Source organism: Globicephala melas, chromosome 2 (assembly GCF_963455315.2).
Source record: "Globicephala melas chromosome 2, mGloMel1.2, whole genome shotgun sequence".
Taxonomy (NCBI): Eukaryota; Metazoa; Chordata; class Mammalia; order Artiodactyla; family Delphinidae; genus Globicephala; species Globicephala melas.
The window spans coordinates 664,177-687,569 of record NC_083315.2 but is presented as its reverse complement, the minus strand read 5'-3'; the positions used below and the strand labels follow the sequence as shown (position 1 = coordinate 687,569).

Sequence of the window (23,393 nt, the reverse complement as noted above, 5' to 3'; positions counted from 1 at the left end):
GAGATAATCTGTTGACTTGGGATGCATGTGAAGTTGGATACACGTTTTCAGTCTGTCTTAACGGATCATGTCAATCATAGCAATGTTTATATGGTGTTCTGTTCAGGAGTGAATTTCTGTTTTCCTGTTTTTCAGGTCCTGTAGGGGTAGGTTTGAATGAACTGAAACGAAAGCTGCTGATCAGTGACACACAGCACTACGGCGTGACGGTGCCCCGTAAGTTCTGTGCCGTTTGCCGCTATTACTGCTGGCCCAGCACATACACAGCATGTGTGCTGCAGAGCCCTGCTGCCAGCACTCACATGTAGACCTCACCACAGCCCTGGGGCGTAGGGAGTGACAGCGTCCACATTTTACAGAGGAGGAAACTGAGGCACAAGAGTTAAGGGGTTTGCCCCAGATGACACAGATCACTGGCAAGGTGTTTGTTGCTTTCAGCTTCCCTACTCGCATTTTTTATGGTGGATTTTAATACAGGTGTGACATCAAATTATTACTTACAAGTTTTCTGCTCAGTAGAAGTTTATTCTGCTTCTTCAATTTCCAGAGTTTTCAGTGAGCTTTAAGATTAGAAGGGCCAAACTGCAGAGAGTGAAGGAGGCTTCTTATAAACGTTTCTTAATTACTTTTCATATTGTAGTAATTGGCAATAGTAATTTTTCATGGCCATATATCCAAATGTGGTAGGCTTCTTTTCAGTATACAGAATTAGGTCTATTTTTATAAAAGTGGTTTTCACAGGCATTCTTACAAGTGAAATGTGATCCTGGAAGCATTTCGACACCCAGAATAAATGCCATTTGACTACTTAATAGGCTGATGTTAGGGAACCATCTAAAAGACTAGATTAAATGTTGGCTTTTTAAGTGGTTTTAGTAATGTTTAAAAAAAAGTCGATTGTATAATGCCCTTAGCAATGTTCTCTAGTTTTGGACTAGTTGAACTTTATTTTAAAATTATAGTTTTCTGTTACCTTGTTACGCCTTGTTACTGCATTTTTCCAAGTTATTGTTTGTAATCATTTTCAGCCGTAAGTTATAGGGCTGCTGGTTTCTACCAACAGAGATGAAAGTAAAGGAAACTGGAAATATGGAATTAAACAGTTTCTTTTTATTTCTACTTTAATTATGTACTTCTCTCACAAAAGCTGAATTGCAATATACAAGTCATTAGAACATTTTACAAAACAACTGTTAAGCTTACAGGTGAGCAATTACAGAAGAAACCTAGAAGATGGAAAACAGATTAGAAAGGAAAAAAAACCAATTAATTTCCTACTGTGTCTTCATTGCCCTTATCTGTCTTATTTTGCCCTCCCAACAACGGTGTAAGATGGGCAATATCTCCATGTCACAGAGGAGGAAACAGGTGAAACGATACTTTGATTGACTCAGAGGTCCCATAGGCAATAGCTGCACTTGGATTTGAAGCCAGGTCTCACGTTCTCCCTACTATTTAATGCTGCGCAGCCCTTTGCAACTCCAGATTCTCTTTACTGTAGCCCAATTAGTAGTAAAAACTAATTTCTTTTGAAGAGGATAAAGGTTAATAAGGCTGCCTATCAAATGTAACCCTCCATGATAATTTTGGTATTACTCAGGGCACTTTGGACTCAGTTAATCCAACTATTAAAATACTGTTTGCATCTGAAGTTGTTATAGAAGTTAACAACATCCAGAAATGTTCTGGGGCTGAGACTCTCCAAAGAAATCCCTAAAGGAGTAATTTTCCTTTTTAAACAGGTGTTAATGTCAAAAGATCCCCAGAACGCAGTGTTTTCCATACTTGCCTGATAATAAGAGTCTCCTGAGGTTCTTATGAAAAGATTACAAGGCCTTTCCAAAGAGATTCTCCTTCTGGAGACCTGACAGAATTCCTGAAAACCTGTATTTATAGCACGTATCCCAGGTGATTCACTGTGTCAGTCATGTGTGAGAAATACAGCCATAGCATCAAATGAGGATGATTTAATTAATTAAGAAGATATTTTAAGAGCAGTTTTGGAATTTTAGATTGCTTTGTTTTGTAAAAGACTTTTAGGTAGAGTCGTGATCATCTGGAGAAAAATTATTGCCTTGATTATACCACCGGTGTTCTGTTTGATGTTTAAATTCTCTGTTCCAAAAAATGTACCAGATATCCACCAGAAGGGGTAAATGGAAAAGATTTGGAGCAGTGGAACTCTCGCACATTGCTGGGGTGGGGAAGCAGAGTAATTCAGCCACTTTGGAAAACTACGGATCTGTTGAGGCTGAGCAAATCCAATACCCTGTGACCCAGCCGCTCCGCTCCTAGGACACTCCTCCCAGAAACGCATACAATATGTACTCAGACATGCATAGAAACGGTACTCAGAAGAGCTCAAAACTGGAAGCTACCCCAGTGCCCATCAGTAGTAGACTGGATAAGCAAATGGTGGTATATTCACACAGAGGGATGTTGTAATGCAGTGATAATCTGCTACCGCATGCAGAAGTACACATGACTCCCACAAACAGTATGCTGAGCGAAAAGAGGTCGACAGACGCAAAAGAGAATGCGCTTATGACGCCCTTTTTATAAATGCAGGAAAGGCAGTGCTAATACGTGCTGTTAGAAATCTTGAGGAGGTGGGTTGGAGGGGGTTCTGCGTCCTGGCAATTTCCTTCTTCAGAGTACTGGTTACACAGGTGTATTTGATATGTGAAGATTCATCGGGCTTCCATGGGAACTTCTCTGTATATTATAGTTCAGGTTTTTAAACATAAAAAAGAAACACTTGGTAGTTAAGTTGATTGTTGATTTAGTTAATGTCCTGGTTTTGATATGTACTATAGTTATGGAAGGTGTTACCCTTGGAAGAAGCTGAGTGATGGTTACATGAGGCCTCTATGTGCTATTTTTGCAACTTATTGTGAATCTATGATTATTTCAATTAAAAAAAAAAACTTTTTGAAGGGATGCTAAATTAGGTAAATGCTATTTCTTTCGTGCTAAAATGGATGAACAACCTATATGAACTTTTAAAATGATCCACATAGCCATATTAAACATGCCAGGTTGCTTTTAAAGAAAGTGGTCAGAGCCCCTGATTTCTGCCTAAAGATGCTTCTGTGTGGGAAATTTCATCCTTGATAAGCAGCATCAACATTGTTTTAAGGCCCCAGTTTATCATAACAAGTCTATATGGCTATTAACATAGTCTTTCAAAAGGCTTTTTCAGTAAATTAAAAGTTAACAAAGCGTTGTTAGAGTGGATATCAAATACTTGATGGATTCCAGAGTGTGTATAGTCTGGAATGCGGGTGCTCTCGCAGCCAGCCACACCTGTTAAGCACTCTCTGTGGTTTCCCATGAAGGTATATGTTACGGTTACGTGTTGTCAGAGGTTTCAAAGGCCTCATGCTCTAGAACACTTCTTTGTAGATAGGATATCTCTGTTGAGATTTCTAAAAATATGTATGTATATTGCAAGTTAGGGGACCAGTTAAAACTTTTTTTTTTCTTCTCCTCTCACCATGGTGGTTATTCTGGGGTTTTGTTGGGAGCACAGGAAGACAGTGGAGTTCATTTCATGTGTGTTTGATGTTTCTTTTAACCGATAAACATGGCACTTAAACAGTGAGTCATGGCGAGGTAGTGGCCTGTGTTGTGGTTTGATGCCCATCTTTGCCTTCTAATTCCTTCTCGTAAGCGTTTTCTGACCTCTGATTCAGGATTGCTCACGTTAACGAGCGTATGAGATTCCTATGGTGCCTCGTTACAGTTAGGCAGTAAATTCTTCACCGGTAAAACCACATCAGACCTGGATAGTTCAGGTTGATCATGATACGCAACTTGGTTGTAGATGTGTTACCTTGTAACTGTGTTTAGCAGTGTCATAAATGTCTTATTCACTTGATCTGGGTCTAATAATATTTTTAACCCTCCCAAGGGGATTCCATGTGTCCGTGCAGTAATCCTTAAACTGTGTGTTCCAGATTTTCAGTGTTCTGCCATTAAAATTGAATAGTTTGTGGGTTTTTTTGTTTTTGTTTTTTTGTTTTTTTGCGGTACGTGGGCCTCTCACTGCTGTGGCCTCTCCCGTTGCGGAGCACAGGCTCCGGACGCGCAGGCTCAGCGGCCATGGCTCACGGGCCCAGCCGCTCCGCGGCATGTGGGATATTCCTGGACCGGGGCACGAACCCGCTTCCCCTGCATCGGCAGGCGGACTCCCAACCACTGTGCCACCAGGGAAGCCCTAAAATTGAATGGTTTTATTCAATCTTTTCTCAGTGCATGAGAGACAGATTACTGCACACGAAATCCTCGGTTTTGATTGTCAGCAGGACATTTTTCTTAAGCCTGCTATTTGCTAAAGGAATACCAGCAACGACAATAACAATGAAGTAATAAATGAATATCAGCCCTAAGCTCCGAAGGAGGGTCTTGCACTAACTTTAGTATCATGTATATTCTTGGGTGCGTATTATGTTATGTACACTTTAATAGAGTCTGTTTTTCTGCTGTGAAATTCATTCTCAGCTTTTATGGTAGAATTAAATTTATCAGTATTCCATGCTGTTCAGCAAAGCAAGTGACCTTCTGTAAAGGACAGCACCACCTCTTGATGCCCCTCCAGCAGCTCTGAGCGTTGTGTTAAAATACGCTTGCTAACTAAATAGCAGGGAATTTAAATTTTGAATGTAATTTAAACTCATTTGGTTTTATAAATCTATTCCTTTTTGTGTTCGGTTACTTTTTTCCCCACTTCCCTTATTTTTCCTTTTATAGCTTTATTGAGATATAATTAAAATAAACAAACTGCACATATGTAAAATGTACAATTAGATCACCTATATACACACACGCGAAATCATCACCACAGTCAACATAATGAAATTTCCATCTCAGAAAACGTCCCTGGGCCCTTTGTAATCCATCCTTCCACCCCTGTCCCCAGGCAACCACTGATCTGCATTCTGTCACTGTAAGATTAGTTTGAATATCTAGCATTTCTTATGAATAGAATCATACAGTACGTTCCTCCATTCTTTTCTTTTTCACCTGGCTTATTTCACTCACCTTGATGAGTTTGAGATTCACCCGTGTTGTTTCATAGATCAGTAATTCATCCCTTTGAATTGCCGAGTAGTCTGCTGCGTGGAAATACCACAGTTTGTCTATCCATCCAGTCACCTGTTGATGGATACTTGGGGGTTTCCCCACATTTTTGACTATTACAAGTAAACCTACTATGGGCATTGTATTCAAGTCTTTTGATGGACGTATTGATTTGTTTCTCCTGGGTAAATAAGTAGAAGTAGAATGGCTGAGTCATATGGTAACTGTAGGTTCAATTTTTCAAGAAACTGTTTTCCAGAGTGGTTATGCCCTTTTACAACTGACTAGCAGTGTATATAAGACCCAGTTGCTCCATGTCCTTGTCGACTCTTGGTATAGTCGGTCTTAAATTTTTGTCAGTGCAATGTGTGTAGTGATGTCGCATTGTACTTCAATTTGCATTTAACTCGTGACTGTGATGTTATCATTTGGGCTGTTACTGACTTTTGAGAGGTCTTTGTATATTCTGAAAGTGTTCTTTATCTGATAAATGGGTTACAGATGTTTTCTTCCAGTCTGTGTGGCTTGCCTTGTTAGTTCTTCATGCTGTTGTTCAAAAAGCAAAATTTTTAATTTTGACAAAGTCTAAATTATCACATATATTTTCTTTTATGTTCTATCTAAAAATTCTTTACTATCTCAAGTTCACAAAGACATCCTTCTGTTTCTCCTACAAGTTTTATAGTTTTAGGTTTTACATTTGGGTCTTGATCCATTTCAGGTTATCTTGTTGTGTTATTGTTTAGCAGACTTGCCGTGTTCCTGACCTCAGGAGAAATTCAGTCTGTTACCATTAAGTGTGATGTTGACTCATTGATGACCTTTGTTTGCCAAGACCTTTTATCACAGATGGGTGTTGAATTTTTTTCTAATTCTTTTCCTGCATATATTGAAATGATTGTGTCTTATCTTTCATTCTGTTAATAGGGTGAATTCCATTGACTTTCAGATGTTAAGACAACCTTTCTTATAATCCGGAATCTTTCTATATATATATATATACACAAATAGAATTTGACTTGCTAAAATTGTTAAGGAGTCTTGTGCCTAAATATGATGCATATTTGTCTATAATCTTATTTTCTAATGTGTTAGATTTTGCTATTATGATTGTACTAATATCATAAAATGAATTTAAGCAATGATTCCTCCTCCTACCTGCAAAAAATGTTCATGTAAGATTAGTGTTATTTCATCCTTGACTGATTGATAGGCATCATCTGTCATCTAGGCCTGAAGCTTTCTTTTGGGGAAGGTTTTTAAAAGTAAATTTGATTTATGTAATAGATGCAGGGATGTTTAGATTTTTTGTCTCCTCTTATTTCAATTTTGATTCATTGTATTTTTCAGGAAATTTGTCCATTTCATCTAAACTATCAAATATGTTGGCATTAAATAGAACATAATATTCTCTTATCCTTTTTAATATCCAGAGGCTCTGTGGTAATAACCCCTTTTTCATTCTTTATATAGGTGATTTTCTCTTTTTTTCTTGATCAGTGTAATTAGATTTTAAAATTTTGTTCGTTTTTCTTTATTGTCTTTTTTTCTATTTTGTTAATTCTTTTTCTGTTAAAATTATATTTTTTGTTTTTCAGTTTTATTGAGATATAACTGATATATAACACTGTAAGTTTAAGGTGTACAGCATAAGGTGTTCACTTACATATATTGCACAGTGATCACCAACATAAGTTGAGTTATAGAATCATCTCATATAGATACCAAAAACAAAAGACAGAGAAAGAAAAGTTTTTTTCCTTGTGATGAGAAATTTTAGGATCCATTCTGTTAGCAACTTTCATATATACAGTGCATCAGTGTTACGTATAATCATCATGGTGTACATTACATGCCCAATACTTACTTATTTTATAACTGGAAGTTAGTCCCTTTTGACCACCTTCATCCTGCCCCCCTACCTACCTCCAAACCCTCCCACCACTTCTGATAATCACAAGTCTGATCTCTTTTTCTTTTTTTTTTTAACATCTTTATTGGAATATAATTGCTCTACACTGGTGTGTTAGTTTCTGCTGTATAACAAAGTGAATCAGCTATACGTATACGTATATCCCCATATCCCCTCCCTCTTGAGCCTCCCTCCCACCCTGCCTATCCCACCCCTCTAGGTGGTCACAAAGCACCGAGCTGATCTCCCTGTGCTATGCGGCTGCTTCTCACCAGCTACCTGTTTTACATTTGGTAGTGTATATATGTCCATGCCATTCTATCACTTCACCCCAGCTTACCCTTCCCCCGCCCATGTCCTCAAGTCCATTCTCTATGGCTACTTCTTTATTCCTGTCCTGCCCCTAGGTTCTTCAGAACCTTTTTTTTTTTTTTTTTAGATTCCATATATGTGTTAGGATACGGTATTTGTTTTTCTCTTTCTGACTTACTTCACTCTGTATGACAGACTCTAGGCCCATCCACCTCACTACAAATAACTCAATTTCGTATCTTTTTATGGCTGAGTAATATTCCATTCTATATCTGTGCCACATCTTCTTTATCCATTGATCTGTCGGTGGACACTTAGGTTGCTTCCTAATGTCCTGGCTATTGTAAATAGAGCTGCAGTGAACATTGTGGTACATGTCTCTTTTTGAATTATGGTTTTCTCAGGGTATATACCCACTAGTGGGATTGCTGGGTCATACGGTAATTCTATTTTCAGTTTTTTAAGGAACCTCCATACTGTTCTCCGTAGCGGCTCTATCAAGTAACATTCCCACCAACAGTGCAAGAGGCTTCCCTTTTCTTCACACCCTCTCCAGCATTTATTGTTTGTAGATTTTTTGATGATGGCCATTCTGACTGGTATGAGGTGATACCTCATTGCAGTTTTGATTTGCATTTCTCTAATGATTAGTTATGTTGAGCGTCCTTTCATGTGTTTGTTGGCAATCTGTGTATCTTCTTTGGAGAAATGTCTGTTTAGGTCTTCTGCCCATTTTTGGATTGGGCTGTTTGTTTGATATTGAGCTGCATGAGCTGCTTGTAAATTTTGGAGATTAATCCTTTGTCAGTTGCTTCATTTGCAAATATTTGCTCCCATTCTGAGGGTTGTCTCTTGGTCTTGTTTATGGTTTCCTTTGCTGTGCAAAAGCTGTGAAGTTTCATTAGGTCCCATTTGTTTATTTTTGTTTTTATTTCCATTTCTCTAGGAGGTGGGTCAAACAGGATCTTGCTGTCATTTATGTCATAGAGTGTTCTGGCTATGTTTTCCTCTAACAGTTTGATAGTTTCTGGCCTTACATTTAGGTCTTTAGTCCATTTTGAGTTTATTTTTGTCTATGGTGTTAGGGATGGTTCTGATCTCATACTTTTATATGTACCTCTCCAGTTTTCCCAGGACCACTTACTGAACAGGCTGTCCTTTCTCCACTGTACATTCCTGCCTCCTTTATCAAAGATAAGGTGACCATATGTGCATGGGTTTATCTCTGGGCTTTCTATCCTGTTCCATTGATCTATCTTTCTCTTTTTGTGCCAGTACCATACTGTCTTGATTACTGTAGCTTTGTAGTATAGCTTGAAGTCAGGGAGCCTGATTCCTCCAGCTCCGTTTTTCGTTCTGAAGATTGATTTGGCTATTCGGGGTCTTTTGTGTTTCCATACAAATTATGAAATTTTTTGTTCTAGTTCTGTGAAAAATGCCAGTGGTAGTTTGATAGGGATTGCATTGAATCTGTAGATTGCTTTGGGTAGTAGAGTCATTTTCACAATGTTGATTCTTTCAGTGCAAGAACATGGTATATCTCTCCATCTATTTGTATCATCTTTCATTTCTTTCATCAGTGTCTTGTAATTTTCTGTATACAGGTCTTTTGTCTCCTTAGGTACATTTATTCCCAGATATTTTATTCTTTTTGTTTCAGTGATAAATGGGAGTGTTTCCTTGATTTCAGTTTCGGATTTTTCATCATTAGTGTATAGGAATGCCAGAGATTTCTGTGCATTAATTTTGTTTCCTGCTACTTTACCAAATTCATTGATTAGCTCTAGTAGTTTTCTGGTAGCATCTTTAGGATTCTCTATGTATAGTATCATGTCATCTGCGAACAGTGACAGCTTTACTTCTTGTCCAATTTGGATTCCTTTTATTTCCTTTTCTTCTCTGATTGCTATGGCTAAAACTTCCAAAACTATGTTGAATAAGAGTGGTGAGAGTGGGCAACCTTGTCTTGTTCCTGATCTTAGAGGAAATGGTTTCAGTTTTTCACCATTGAGGACGATGTTGACTGTGGGTTTGTCATATATGGCCTTTATTATGTTGAGGAAAGTTCCTCTGTGCGTACTTTCTGCAGGGTTTTTATCATAAATGGGTGTTGAATTTTGTCGAAAGCTTTCTCTGCATCTATTGAGATGATCATATGCTTTTTCCCCTTCAGTTTGTTTATATGGTGTATCCCGTTGACTGATTTGCATGTATTGCAGAATCCATGCAATCCTGGGATAACCCCACTTGATTGTGGTGTATGATACTTTTAATGTGCTGTTGGATTCTGTTTGCTAGTATTTTGTTGAGGATTTTTGCATCTATGTTCATCAGTGATATTGGCCTGTAGTTTTCTTTCTTTGTGACATCCTTGTCTGGTTTTGGTATCAGGTTGATGGTGGCCTCGTAGAATGAGTTTGAGAGTGTTCCTCCCTAGCTATATTTTGGAAGAGTTTGAGAAGGATAGGTGTTAGCTCTTCTCTAAATGTTTGGTAGAATTCACCTGTGAAGCCAGCTGGTCCTGGGCTTTTGTTTGTTGGAAGATTTTAATCACAGTTTCAATTTCAGTGCTTGTGATTGGTCTGTTCATATTTTCTATTTCTTCCTGATTCAGTCTTGCCAGGTTGTGCATTTCTAAGAATTTGTCCATTTCTTCCAGGTTGTCCATTTTATTGGTATAGAGTTGCTTGTAGTAATCTCTCATGATCTTTTGTGTTTCTGGAGTGTCAGTTGTTACTTCTCCTTTTTCATTTCTAATTCTATTGATTTGAGTCTTCTCCCTCTTTTTCTTGATGAGTCTGGCTAATGGTTTATCAATTTTATTCTTCTCAAAGAACCAGCTTTTAGTTTTATTGATCTTTGCTATCATTTCCTTCATTTCTTTTTCATTTATTTCTGATCTGATCTTTATGATTTCTTTCCTTCTGCTAACTTTGGGGGTTTTTTGTTCTTCTTTCTCTAATTGCTTTAGGTGCAAGGTTAGGTTGTTTATTCTACATGTTTCCTGTTTCTTAAGGTAGGATTGTATTGCTATAAGCTTCCCTCTTAGAACTGCTTTTGCTGCATCCCATAGGTTTTGGGTCGTTGTGTTTTCATTGTCATTTGTTTCTAGGTATTTTTTGATTTCCTCTTTGATTTCTTCAGTAATCTCTTGGTTATTAAGTAATGTGTTATTTTGCCTCCATGTGTTTGTATTTCTTACAGATTTTTTCCTGTAATTCATATCTAGTCTCATAGCGTTGTGGTCGGAAAAGATACTTGATACAATTTCAATTTTCTTAAATTCACCAAGGCTTGATTTGTGACCCAAGATGTGATCTATCCTGGAGAATGTTCCGTGAGCACTTGAGAAGAATGTGTATTCTGTTGGTTTTGGATGGAATGTCCTTTAAATATCAGTTAAGCCCATCTTGTTTAATGTATCATTTAAAGCTGTGTTTCCTTATTTATTTTCATTTTGGATGATCTGTCCATTGGTGAAAGTGGTGTGTTAAAAGTCTCATAGTATGATTGTGTGACTGTTGATTTCCCCTTTTTTGGCTGTTAGTATTTGCCTTGTGTATTGAGGTGCTCCTATCTTGGGTTCATAAATATTTACAATTGTTATATCTTCTTCTTGGCTTGATCCCTTTATCATTATATAGTGTCCTTCTTTGTCTCTTGTAATAGTCTTTGCTTTCAAGTCTATTTTGTCTGATATGAGAAATGCTACTCCAGTGTTCTTTTGATTTCTATTTGCATGGAGTATCTTTTTCCATCCCCTCACTTTCAGTCTGTATGTGTCCCTAGGTCTGATGTGAGTCTCTTGTAGACAGCATATGTACGGGTCTTGTTTTTGTATCCATTCATCCAGTCTGTGTCTTTTGGTTGGAGCATTTAATCCATTTACATTTAAGGTAATTATTGATATGTATCTTCCTATTCCCATTTTCTTAATTGTTTTGGGATTATTATTGTAGGTCCTTTTCTTCTCTTGTGTTTCCTGCCTAGAGAAGTTCCTTTAGCATGTGTTGTAAAACTCGTTTGGTTGTGCTGAATTCTCTTAGCTTTTGCTTGTCTGTAAAGATTTTAATTTCTTTGTCAAATCTGAATGAGATCCTTGCTGGGTAGAGTAATCTTGGTTTTAGGTTTTTCTCTTTCATCACTTTCAGTATGTCCTGCCACTCCCTTCTGGCTTGCAGAGTTTCTGCTGAAAGATCAGCTGCTAACCTTATGGGGATTCCCTTATGTGTTACTTGTTGCTTTTCCCTTGCTGCTTTTAATATTTGTTCTTCGTATTTAATTTTTGATAGTTTGCTTAATGTGTGTCTTGGCATGTTTCTCCTTGGATTTATCCTGTATGGGACTCTCTGTGCTTCCTGGACTTGATTAACTATTTCCTTTCCCATATTAGGGAAGTTTTCAACTATAATCTCTTCAAATATTTTCTCAGTCCCTTTCTTTTTCTCTTCTTCTTCTGGAACCCCACGATAATTCGAATGTTGGTGCGTTTAATGTTGTCCCAGAGGTCTCTGAGACTGTCCTCAAATGTTTTCATTCTTTTTTTTTTTATTCTGCTCTGCAGTAGTTGTTTCCACTATTTTACCTTCCAGGTCACCTATCCGTTCTTCTCCCTCAGTTATTCTGCTATTGATCCCTTCTAGGAATTTTTAATTTCATTTATTGTGTTGTTCATCTTTGTTTGTTTGCTGTTTAGTTCTGGTTCCTTGTTAAATGTTTCTTGTATTTTCTCCATTTTATTTCCAAGATATTGGATCATCTTTACTATCATTATTCTGAATTCTTTTTCAGGTAGACTGCCTATTTCCTCTTCATTTGTTAGGTCTGATGCATTTTTATCTTGCTCCTTCACTGCTGTGTGTTTCTCTGTCTTCTCATTTTGCTTATCTTACTGTGTGTGGGGTCTCCTTTTCACAGGCTGCAGGTTCGTAGATTCCATTGTTTTTGGTGTCTGTCCCCAGTGGCTAAGGTTGTTTCAGTGGGTTGTGTAGGCTTCCTGGTGAAGGGGACTAGTGCCTGTGTTCTGGTGGATGAGGCTGGATCTTGTCTTTCTGGTGGGCAGGTCCACGTCTGGTGGTGTGTTTTGGGGTGTCTGTGGACTTACTATGATTTTAGGCAGCCTCTCTGCTAATGGGTGGAGTTGTGTTCCTGTCTTGCTAGTTGTTTGGCATAGGATGTCCAGCACTGTAGCTTGCTGGTCGTTGAGTGCAGCTGGGTGCTGGTGTTGAGGTGGAGATCTCTGGGAGATTTTCGCCGTTTGATATTATGTGGAGCTGGGAGGTCTCTTGTGGACCCGTGTCCTGAAGTTGGCTCTCCCACCTCAGTGGCACAGCTCTGACGCCTGGCTGGAGCACCAAGAGCCTGTCCTCCACACGGCTCAGAATAAAAGGGAGAAAAAAATGAAAGAAAGAAGATAAAAAATAATAAAGTAAAATAAAATAAAATAAAGTTATTAAAATGAAAAATTATTAAGAACAAAAATTTTTTTAAGTTAAAAAAAAATGGACAGACAGAACCCTAGGACAAGTGGTAAAAGCGAAGCTACACAGACAAGATCTCACACAGAAGCATACACATACACACTCACAAAAAGAGAAAAAGGGAAAAAAATATATATATCGTTGCTCCCGAAGCCCACCTCCTCAATTTGGGATGATTCGTTGTGTATTCAGGTATTCCACAGATGCAGGGTACAGGAAGTTGATTGTGGAGATTTAATCCGCTGCTCCTGAGGCTGCTGGGAGAGATTTCCCTTTCTCTTCTTTGTTCGCACAGCTCCCGGGGCTCAGCTTTGGATCTGGCCCCGCCTCTGCGTGTAGGTCGCTGGAGGGTTTCTGTTCTTCGCTCGGACAGGACGGGGTTAAAGGAGCCGCTGATTCGGGGGCTCTGGCTCACTCAGGCTGGGGGGAGGGACGGGCACGGAGGGCAGGGCGGGCCTGCGGCGGCAGAGGCCGGCGTGACGTTGCACCAGCGTGAGGCGCGCGGTGAGTTGTCCCGGGGAAGTTGTCCCTGGATCCCGGGACCCTGGCAGTGGTGGGCTGCACAGGCTCCCGGAAGGGGGTGTGGACAGTGACCTGTGCTCGCACACAGGCCCCTTGGTGGCGGCGGCAGCAGCCTTAGCGTCTCCCGCCCGCCCCTGGGGTCCGCGCTGTTAGCCGCGGCTCGCGCCCGTCTCTGGGGTCCGCGCTGTTAGCCGCGCCTCGCGCCCGTCTCTGGAGCTCCTTTAAGCAGCGCTCTGAATCCCCTCTCCTCGCGCACCAGGAAACAAAGAGGGAAGAAAAAGTCTCTTGCCTCTTCGGCAGCTCCAGACTTTTCCCCGACTCCCTCCCGGCCAGCCGTGGCGCACTAGCCCCCTGCAGGCTGTGTTCACGCCGCCAACCCCAGTCCTCTCCCTGCGCTCCGACCGAAGCCCGAGTCTCGGCTCCCAGCCCCGCCCGCCCCGGCGGGGGAGGAGACAAGCCTCTCGGGCTGGTGAGTGCCGGTCGGCCCGATCCTCTGTGCGGGAATCTCCCCGCTTTGCCCTCCGCACCCCTGTGGCTGCGCTCTCCTCCGCGGCTCCGAAGCTCCCACCTCCGCTCCCCGCAGTCTCCGCCCGCGAAGGGGCTCCTAGTGTGTGGACACTTTTCCTCCTTCATGGCTCCCTCCCACTGGTGCAGGTCCCGTCCCTATTCTTTTGTCTCTGTTTATTCTTTTTTCTTTTGCCCTACCCAGGTACGTGGGGGGTTTCTTGCCTTTTGGGAGGTCTGAGGTCTTCTGCCAGCGTTCAGTAGGTGTTCTGTAGGAGTTGTTCCACGTGTAGATGTATTTCTGGTGTATCTGTGGGGAGGAAGGTGATCTCCGCGTCTTTACTATTCCGCCATCTTGAAGCTCCTCCCTTTCTCGGTTCTTTTCTGTTGAATAATAGAACACTGCATCCCGATATCAGGAATGCAACGTTCTATTGAGCCCAGGTCCTGTTATAATATTCTGGAGAAAGGTGATGTTTTATTTAGCTCTAACCGACTAGTTTATGCTTAGACTGCAAGTTTTACCTCATTTTCTGTAGGTTATGGTTTAAATCTCACTTCAGTTCTCTAAACGTCTGCCGTGTTGGTTTGGGTCTGCCCTGTCATGTGAAGTTCAGGGATTGGTTTGCACCTTGTGTGCATAGTGCAGATCTCAGCTCCGTTCTCTAAGCCTTCTCTCCATTGGTTTGGCTGTGTTCTGTACTTCCACTGCTGACGGATCAGGCTGAGACTTGTGTATTCTAATCTTAATTCACTTCCTACAGCTTCGCTCTGCTGCTTTGAGTCTGGGCTGCATGTGTACGGCTTAGGGGTTATTCTTAGGCCAGTGCTGGTTTGTGCACAGAAGTAGAGTATTTCCTTCTCTAGCTCTCTCCCTTCCTGGGTTCCTTGCACACTCTTCAGCTCACAGGGGCGTTATTTTTTCTGGTCCTTTTCACCAGGAAGTCAGGGCTTCTATTGGAATTTAGACGCACATTCCTCCACGCTGCTCTGTGAATGAGCCCACCCCTAGGGCACAGCTAAAAGGAAATAAAAGTTAAACCCTTCCCCAGGGCGCTTGACTCTCTTCCACAGTTTACCTGCCTTTTTTATTTTCAAAGTGCTCAATACAAAAATAGATGTTTTGGGTCCAGAGGTTTTAGTTGTAATCAGCAGGAAGGATGGACTGTAGTCAGTTTTTCACGTGCCATATCAGCCTGCAGTTCCTTAGGGGTTTGTTTTTAAAGTTATTTTCTGCTCCATTATAATTCAGTAGCAAATAGGCAAAATTGCTGAAAGTTTAGAAGTTCATTTGTATTTCAAGAAGATGTTTATGATTTTGCAAAGGAGAAATGAATAGCACATAGAAGTCTTTGACTTTGATTGGGAAATTAAGCATTGATGGCATACACCATGTGCCCTGGGCAGAAAATAGTAAAATAATTTTACAGTTTTTACCTTTCAACCTAGTGGGCAGTAGACTTGCTTACAGTGAACAAAGAATCAATATGACAATAATAAGCATATTATTTGCCAAAGAAAGGGGATTTTCCTCAAGGGTTGAAATACCGTTTTTGTTTAATTAACATATTAAAGCTCCTTCAGATAATTAATAGCATAAACATAATGCAACTTAATTTTGAATCCATCTTCAAATCAATATAACTTTAATATCAGTGGAAAAACTGAATTAATGGGATTCCTATATTTTATTAGCTAATTTGCTTTTTAAGTTTTAAAATCTTATTTAAGAAAAGTCCTTTCATCAAATATATGATAATTTCTTTTTTAGTATTTTACTTAGGGTGGCTGATGCAGGCTTTTCTGAACTCTTTTTAATTAAACCACAGACACCACCAGACCAAGGAGAAGCCAGGAGAGTGATGGGGTTGAGTATGTCTTCATTTCCAAGCATTTGTTTGAGACCGATGTACAAAATAACAAGTATGTGGACTTCTTTTAGAATCTTTGTATAACTGTTGTTTTTAAACATGTGCCCATATGTCTAGTTGTAGACAACTGAAGGTTCCCTTCCGTTTGAAATGAATTTTCATTTTTATAATAATATTTGAAACTGATAAAAAGATAATTCATTTAGTGGTTATTACCCATCTTTGCCTGTAATCTTTTAATAACCTAGAGCTGTTGTGTATCTGGTAAATTGAATGTGTCGGGATTATTTTGCTAGTGTAGTATTGTGAGATCGTCCTACCCCTGTAATTGAATCTTAACGTAGAATTTAGATAGAACTTTATTTTAGTAACTAATAACTGTGTAATAGATCCCTAGTTCCAGTCTTTTCCACGAACCTCCCTCTCTCTCATTGGCTCTTCAACAAACCAAAGTAATGTTAACCATCTTGCTTGTACCACATCCTCTAGCAAGCGCTGAGTCTCCCAGCCCCTGGTTTTCCATGTGCTGAAGCGTGGGTATTTCAGGGTATCAGGGAGCAGCGTGTGCTCTACTGCGGGATTGTGGGGCTTTATTGAAACATCGAAATGCTTTTCTGTGTTTGGCACAGCGATTGAGTTTTTATAGCACGTTCTCAGCTGTCCTGCTCGCGTTAGCCACCAGCCAGTCCTCCTCGAGTTCTAAAGCTGAGCTTGGTGGTTCTTTCGTGTGCAGTGAAATTTCAGTAGTTTTTATTGTTTGGCTTATTCACTGTTTTATTGCATTGCATTAGTTCTGAAAAAGAGGTGATGGAAAACATTAGAGTCCTGCTGGACTAAAGTACTTTTTTTCTGCTTAGGTGTAATACAAGCAAGTGTTACTGATTTGAAAAAATAAAATAGAAGATTTTTTTAAATTGACATTCTGGAGTACTTGGACCTAGTTATTTTATTAAAAGCAGTTTAAAAAATTACATATTCAGCAAAAACATCTTTTATATATGAATTATGTCTGCCATATATAATTCACAAATGATTCTAATTTCTACAGGTTTATTGAATATGGTGAATATAAAAACAACTATTACGGCACAAGTATAGACTCAGTTCGGTCTGTCCTAGCTAAAAACAAAGTTTGTTTGTTGGACGTTCAGCCTCATGTAAGTGAACAGTGACCTATTCAACACCCTTGAAGCCCATGTAATCTACCACTCTTGAGCATTTCAGTATGGGGAAAATCTGAAATCTACTCACTTCTGGCATGTAGGTGGCTTTCCTAAGGTGACAAAAGCATTTAAATGTCAGTTGAGAAGTTTCTGCTGAAAAGAAGCCCATGTTGTTATTAGGAAACAGGGGTCAGGGAAGCCTCGACATTTGTTTGTAACTCTTACTTAGATTCAGTGTTTGCCAAGTATAATGTCTCCTGGATATTTCTTCTATGCATTTTGTATTTAAAAGTGTGTTGCGTTATATGTATAATGTATTTCATGTGTGCATTGGTATAAGTGTTCGTCATTTTTGACAGTGGACATTTTGGTTCTCAGTCCTCTTTCGTTGATTTTGGTTCTGTAAATATTCTAGAAGTGTAAACTGCCCAGCAGGAGCCGCGGGCATCTCACAGGAACTGTACCAGGTACAAGTCGCCAGGTAGAGCTCGCCTGGCACCCTGGGAACTCATGTCACGTGGACTGAGTGCCAGTGGGTGAAGCAGTGCACTTCCCTGTCTCACCACAGACCCCCAGCAGGGACGCAGCCCAGCATTCTCCTCGCTACCCAGAGGCAGTGCTGCGAGCTTCGTGAAAAGCAGGGGGCTTGCCCTTTGTAGGGGACTCTGAAGGGCAGAATGAAAGAGGAGAGAGACCTCAACCTGAGATCAGGAAGAGGCTTAAACAGGATGGTTGGAAGACTCGTGTAAAGAAAGTTAACTCATAGCATCTTTTAGGTATTAGATCTAAAAACTAGTTTTCTGGTATTTTTAGCTGCTTCTCTTCAGTATTAATGATGGCATATTTCAAAGCACTTTCAAAGACAAGTTACATTCTCCATCTTTTGAGAGGTGTCTGTTACATTTAATTGTCAACAACTGATTGAACAACAATATATTGAAAGACCTGCTAACCTTAATTAGGAAATAATTTTAAGGAATTTTCTCCTTAGAAAGAAAATTCAGTTTTGTTATAAAACTTACTCATGACATTATGAAGAAATGTAAGAAAACTTATTTTCTTCATTGCAGACAGTGAAGCACTTAAGGACACTAGAATTTAAGCCCTATGTGATATTTATAAAGCCTCCGTCAATAGAGCGTTTGAGGGAGACAAGAAAAAATGCAAAGATTATTTCAAGCAGAGATGAGCAAGGTGCTGCAAAGCCCTTTACGGTGAGTATGAGGATGCTTTACTGAAAGTACACAAGCGGGACTTAAAATCATATGTGCAGTAGTGACTGCATTAGGGAGACGGCAGTAGATGAAGGTGAGATCCAAACACCCACGCGAGACAGAGCTGCATTTAGGCGCTCGCGTTCAGTGATTGCACTGTAACTGCTTTCTCGGCTCCTGTGAACGACCTTCATATCACACTGACTCTAAGCTATTTTGTATGCTGTTATGTACACTTATAAAATTTTTGAAAGCACATGTAAAAAGTCAGACCACTGAGTTTTCAACTAGCCTTATTTTTAAAGGGAAAAATAGCAAAGTCAGGTACTATTACTCATTAATAGTCTAGATGAAAATGTAAGAATTTGCCTTGTCTGTTTGTATCAACATCATATTTAGCATAGTGAAAGCAAAAGCATCGTTTTGGGTGCAGGACAGTAGACTTGCATTATTCGGTCTGTATTTGTATTTCCTTTGACTGTTACCAGAAGTGGCAGCCGTGGTTTGTTAATGACGAGAATGACTGGCAGGGCCTTTCATTGTTTTTTGTTTTCAACCATAAGACGATGTTTTCTACTTTAGGCTCAAAAATAAAAAGCGGAGAAATTTAATGGCAGAAGGTTTTTTCCCCTCCCTCTCTTAACTAACTCATCTTTAACTTCACTCTGTATTAATTTGTAAACTATTAATTGTGGGTACCAAGTACAGATAATGTTTTTGATTCCCAGTATTTTAAAAATATCTTTTTTCTAAAGTACTGACAATACACAACCCTACTGAACAGGTACTGTTACATGAGGTTAATTACTCAGGGCTCTGGGTTAACACTAAAATGAAAATTTCTGTTGTGAAAATCTTCTGTGACATTGAAATGTAGACTCTGAAAAGACTCCAAGAAGTCACAGTATAAAGAGTTATTGTACTATTTATTATAGTATTGTACTATGTGAAGATTTCTCAATGAAGATAATAAATGATAACATAAGATTTAACTCACGTTTATGTATATAGTCTTGTTTTCTAATCAACTAAAATTCTTACTGGTTTCAAAAATGTGAGTATGAAGGGCCCCTGACCCACTTCCCACTTCTGCTGAGACGTGGAAGGACATAATATAAGTGTCCTTTCATAAATGTATCCAACTCTGAAAAAGTAGTTTGTTATACATTCCTTGCTGTGAATAAATGTGAGCAAGGCAGGCAAAGCCTAAGGGTAAACAATTCTCCTTTAATACTGAAATATCCCTGTAATGATAAGCGAGTGACTAATTATCCTGAAATTTAGGTAAGGCAGGAGTTTTGCCTCTTGTCAGGGCAGTTTAGTTACAAGCAAATAGAGAGAGAGGGTATTAGAAATTATGGCTTCTGAAGAACTTATAGTTAAAGAGGATAATTTTCTTTCGTGGCTGAGGTGAAATAGTGAACACAGAACAACATTAGATAAACGAGTTGTGCAGTATTTGCATTGACGTGACGTGATAAAACTGCCTGGTTAACCAGTTTTTTAAAATACTTCTTTTTGTAGGAAGAAGACTTTCAAGAAATGATTAAATCTGCCCAGATAATGGAAAGTCAATATGGTCATCTTTTTGACAAAACTATAGTAAATGATGATCTCACCATGGCCTTCAGTGAGCTTAAAACAACTTTCGACAAACTGGAGACAGACACCCACTGGGTTCCAGTGAGCTGGTTGCATTCGTAACTAAGGGAAATTTCCATAATTATCTTTCCTGTAGAGTGCATGATTAAATCAGTTACCATTTTGGTGGTAGGGTTTTTTAATCTATATCACTGTTAAGCTGTGCAATCTTGGTTAAAATTGATGTGTTGGTTTTGTTTGTATCTTTTTACAGCCTTATTTCAAGCACAGTGTTTGAGTTTAAGGTCCAAAGTCAAAATCTGCCCAGTACCGTATCCTCGTTTTCTTGACCGTGTAGCTCTATCTCCAAAAAGGGGTTGAACTTTTTAGAGAGACATAGCTGGAGAATGTACACGGGAGTTCAGTGCTTCAGCTGGTCTCCGACGTCATCACTGCCTTGGAGTTTGCATGTCAGCCACTGAATACGTTCAGTTCACAGTCTTCAGGAGCCAGACATCATCATAGAGGCGCCTGGCCTGGCCGTAAGGCCGAGTCCTCTTACTATTCTGCAAGTGCAACCTTTTTCTTACGTAGACACAACATATTCACAGTTACAGTTTGAGAAGGCCTTATGAGAGCATATATCAGTGACTCAACAAATGTTTAATAAGGGAAGATGGGCTTTTAAAAATTACTATTTATGAAACTAAAAACCTTTCCTTATGGCTTAAGAATGGTGATATCCTGGAGCAAGTAAGATTACAAAGGACATTTTTATTTGTAAATCCTCAGACGTTTCTGGACTCACCAGAAATTCTGGAGCCAGTTATCTGGCTTTGGGTTTTCCCAATAAATTATAAGAATGATTCCTATTCTAAAAGTAGGTTTTACTTGTTACTGCTTCAGTTAAAGAAAATGTGATCATTTTTCAAATGTGTGCAATTGATCACAATATATTTAAATTGCACTATAAGATATATTTTAGAAAACTTTTCATGTAATGTTATTTCTTCGTCATCAAAATATTTAACACTGGCCAGATACCATCCTAGTCTTGCCATTTTTAAAGAAGTTTAAGAAAGATTCTTGTTGTAAATATTTAGATGGGATCTCTCATTTTTCTTTGATGCTACTCATCTTCAGCGAGTAAATTATACAGCTCAAAATACCAGAAATGTCCATAGTTGTATAAGAGAACATGTCCTCCCATTCTTGCATGCCGTAAGACCCTGTCAATCAGAAATCATTGCATCTGTGACTTTCAAACAGAAAAAACGATATTTTTTGTTGATTTGTAAAGAGAGTTTAGATGTCCTGTTTAAAGAAAAAGAGTGTAGTGAAATTTTATATATTTATGAAATATTTGAAAGGCATATTTTTTTAATTATCAAATGAGGCTATTCATTAAATAAATAGTATGTAAAGACATCATAATTTAAGATAGTAGTTTTATAAGTCAGGGTCAACATTCCATGTAAATATTTGAGCTTTATTCATATGCAGATCCACAGGTGTGTTCTGTGTGCACAGCTGATAGCATCACTCACTGAGTTTCCTTCAGACGTGTCAAATTTCATACCTTGATACACACTCACAGCTAAGTAGTTAGATAACCAGACATTGTTACTTGACAGCATAATCCAAACAGCAAGGTCTAAGTTAATTAACTAAATAGCAAGCAATTTAGTTTCAAAAGGTGTTGGTGGGTTGCCAGATCTAATATTGAAGCCGTACTTTATAGTTGTGTGGCTGGTCTAAGAAAGTACAAATCTCCCTTAGGTGGTTGGGGTAGAATATTCTCTTTGAACGTTGACTGAAATTTCCGAAAAATCAGGACTTCCTAGGAAATGAATTATAATTTAGGCAGTCCAAATTCTTTGTTCAGAAGTAGTAGCTGGCTTGCTTTTTTCATTTACAGACAATTGCCCCAGTTCTGTCCTGCGGAGGTAGGCATAGTGTAACGTGGTAGAAACGGGGTCCTTTTTGGTGGTGGTGGTGGAGGTGTTACAGAAATACATTTGTCCAGCCTTTCTCCCTTTTTACACGAGAGCTGGGCAGTATTTTTTTAAATAATGAAAAGAGGAACTTCAGCAATTTGAAAAATCTTTTATCGGGTAGTATACATACGTGATCTTGCAAGTGACGTTTACATGGCCACCCTGATGCTTAGAAGGAGATTCAGTTAAAATTTAATGCGGCAGGGCCAACTCCATGGCCTCTGAGTAATGTTGCAAAGGGCCCTTGATTCTGTACTTACGCATCCTCAGCTCCCTCTCCAGCAGGGACAGACTAGTTCTTCAGGCAGCTTGCTTCTGAGACAGTGTCAGCCACTATTTGAGAGAACAGGAATATTGGGTTTTTTAAGTCCACGTATTTCAAATCCAAGATCAAGAAGATAATTCCATATTCCCATTATTAACATACTGGAATCTTTTTTTTTTTTTTTACCATTATTTTACTTACCAATATAGACATTATCGATATCTTTAAGGCTGACCTTCCTGGCATTGTGTAATGATTGAATGTATCTAAATTGTAATAATTTAAAATTGACAAACATGTAAAACGAAATTATGTTGTTAAAAGTTTCCTGAAGATAGAGTTTTATTATTTATTTTCTTTTTGACTAGTAAGAGTTCATAAATAAAAGTCATGGAAAACCTTTGAGCTTAATAAAGTATCTTCAAATTATGTGTGTGCTCTCTCGAAGATGCTCTTGCACTTGGCATCTACTTCACTGTTTCCAATGGTGGAAAAAATTGTTTTTTTAATGACACCAAGTGATATATTTGAACTGGCTCTGTCTAAAATTAAATTTCATGTTTGTTTCAAACATTAATTGGTTTCATCCAGGTTGTTGGAGAGGTGGACTTCACTAGCCTTGCTCTTACCCACACGGTCCAGCCACTTAAAGCTGTGGAGCAAAGAATGGCATGGTTGGTCCCAGCCCGTCCGTGATGGGGACACCCCGCCCCGCCTCTTTCCGTCAGGCATTGAGCGGCACCCACATCCTCCGCCCCTGTTCCAGGTAGGCGAGGTAGACTTTTCCAGCTCTGCATGTGAGGACAGACTGCCACCTGCTTATACAGACAGGCTGAGTGGCACTGACCTTGCTTAAGCAGCTGAACAAGTTAGCCCAGCTCTGCTTCCACTGAGAGGCTGTAGGATGTAGCAGTTAGGGGCGTGGGATCTGGAGCTGGATTGTTGAGTTCAGATGCTGCCTATTACGAGTTTTATAACCTCGTTTAATCTCACTGTCGTTTTCTCACCAGAAAATAATGGAGATAATAAGAGTGCTTACCTCATAGGATTGTTGTGGGCATGAAATGAAAGAATTGATCCGTGTAATGTGCTTGGAACAAAGCCTGGGCTAGAAGTGCTCACTGATGGTAAGCTCGCTTCACAACGGTCACTCTCACGTCACACAGTTTAAAAGTAGCTGCATAAATATTCTTAATGACTCCACACGAACAGTTCTCCTATTAGTAAATTCACAGGAAGCTTCCTAAATAATTTCTGTGACCAGCTTTATTGTTTTATAAAAATACCATTACTTCCAAATGATACATCCATAATTCACTGGCTGATCCTCAACAGGAAAGTGAACCCATTTCTATTTGCAACCACTAGTATGGAATATAACTGATAGCAGCTGAAAGAAACGTCCCTTAATTGTATCCCAGCCCTTTCTTCTGCTACCGCACTTCCTTTCCAAATGGGTGCTCACTTACACTTCAGCTTCTGGGGGGCAG

General features: G+C 39.4%; 1 protein-coding gene across 5 annotated transcripts in view; it reads left to right on the top strand.

Moving 5' to 3' along the window:
• The window catches only part of MPP7 (MAGUK p55 scaffold protein 7), a 413,704-nt gene extending 391,372 nt beyond the window's left edge, over nt 1–22,332 (top strand). For 4 of the 5 annotated variants that reach the window (XM_060291639.1, XM_030832311.2, XM_030832315.2 and 1 more), the window contains 5 exons: nt 136–216; nt 15,642–15,735; nt 16,732–16,840; nt 17,917–18,060; nt 19,585–22,332. In XM_060291639.1, the coding sequence (XP_060147622.1) occupies nt 136–216; nt 15,642–15,735; nt 16,732–16,840; nt 17,917–18,060; nt 19,585–19,764 (608 nt within the window). In that variant the 3' untranslated portion in view covers nt 19,765–22,332. The remainder of the gene's footprint in view (nt 1–135; nt 217–15,641; nt 15,736–16,731; nt 16,841–17,916; nt 18,061–19,584) is intronic. The other variant, XM_030832320.2, reaches the window with a different exon arrangement.
• Nucleotides 22,333–23,393: the final 1,061 nt, after the last annotated feature.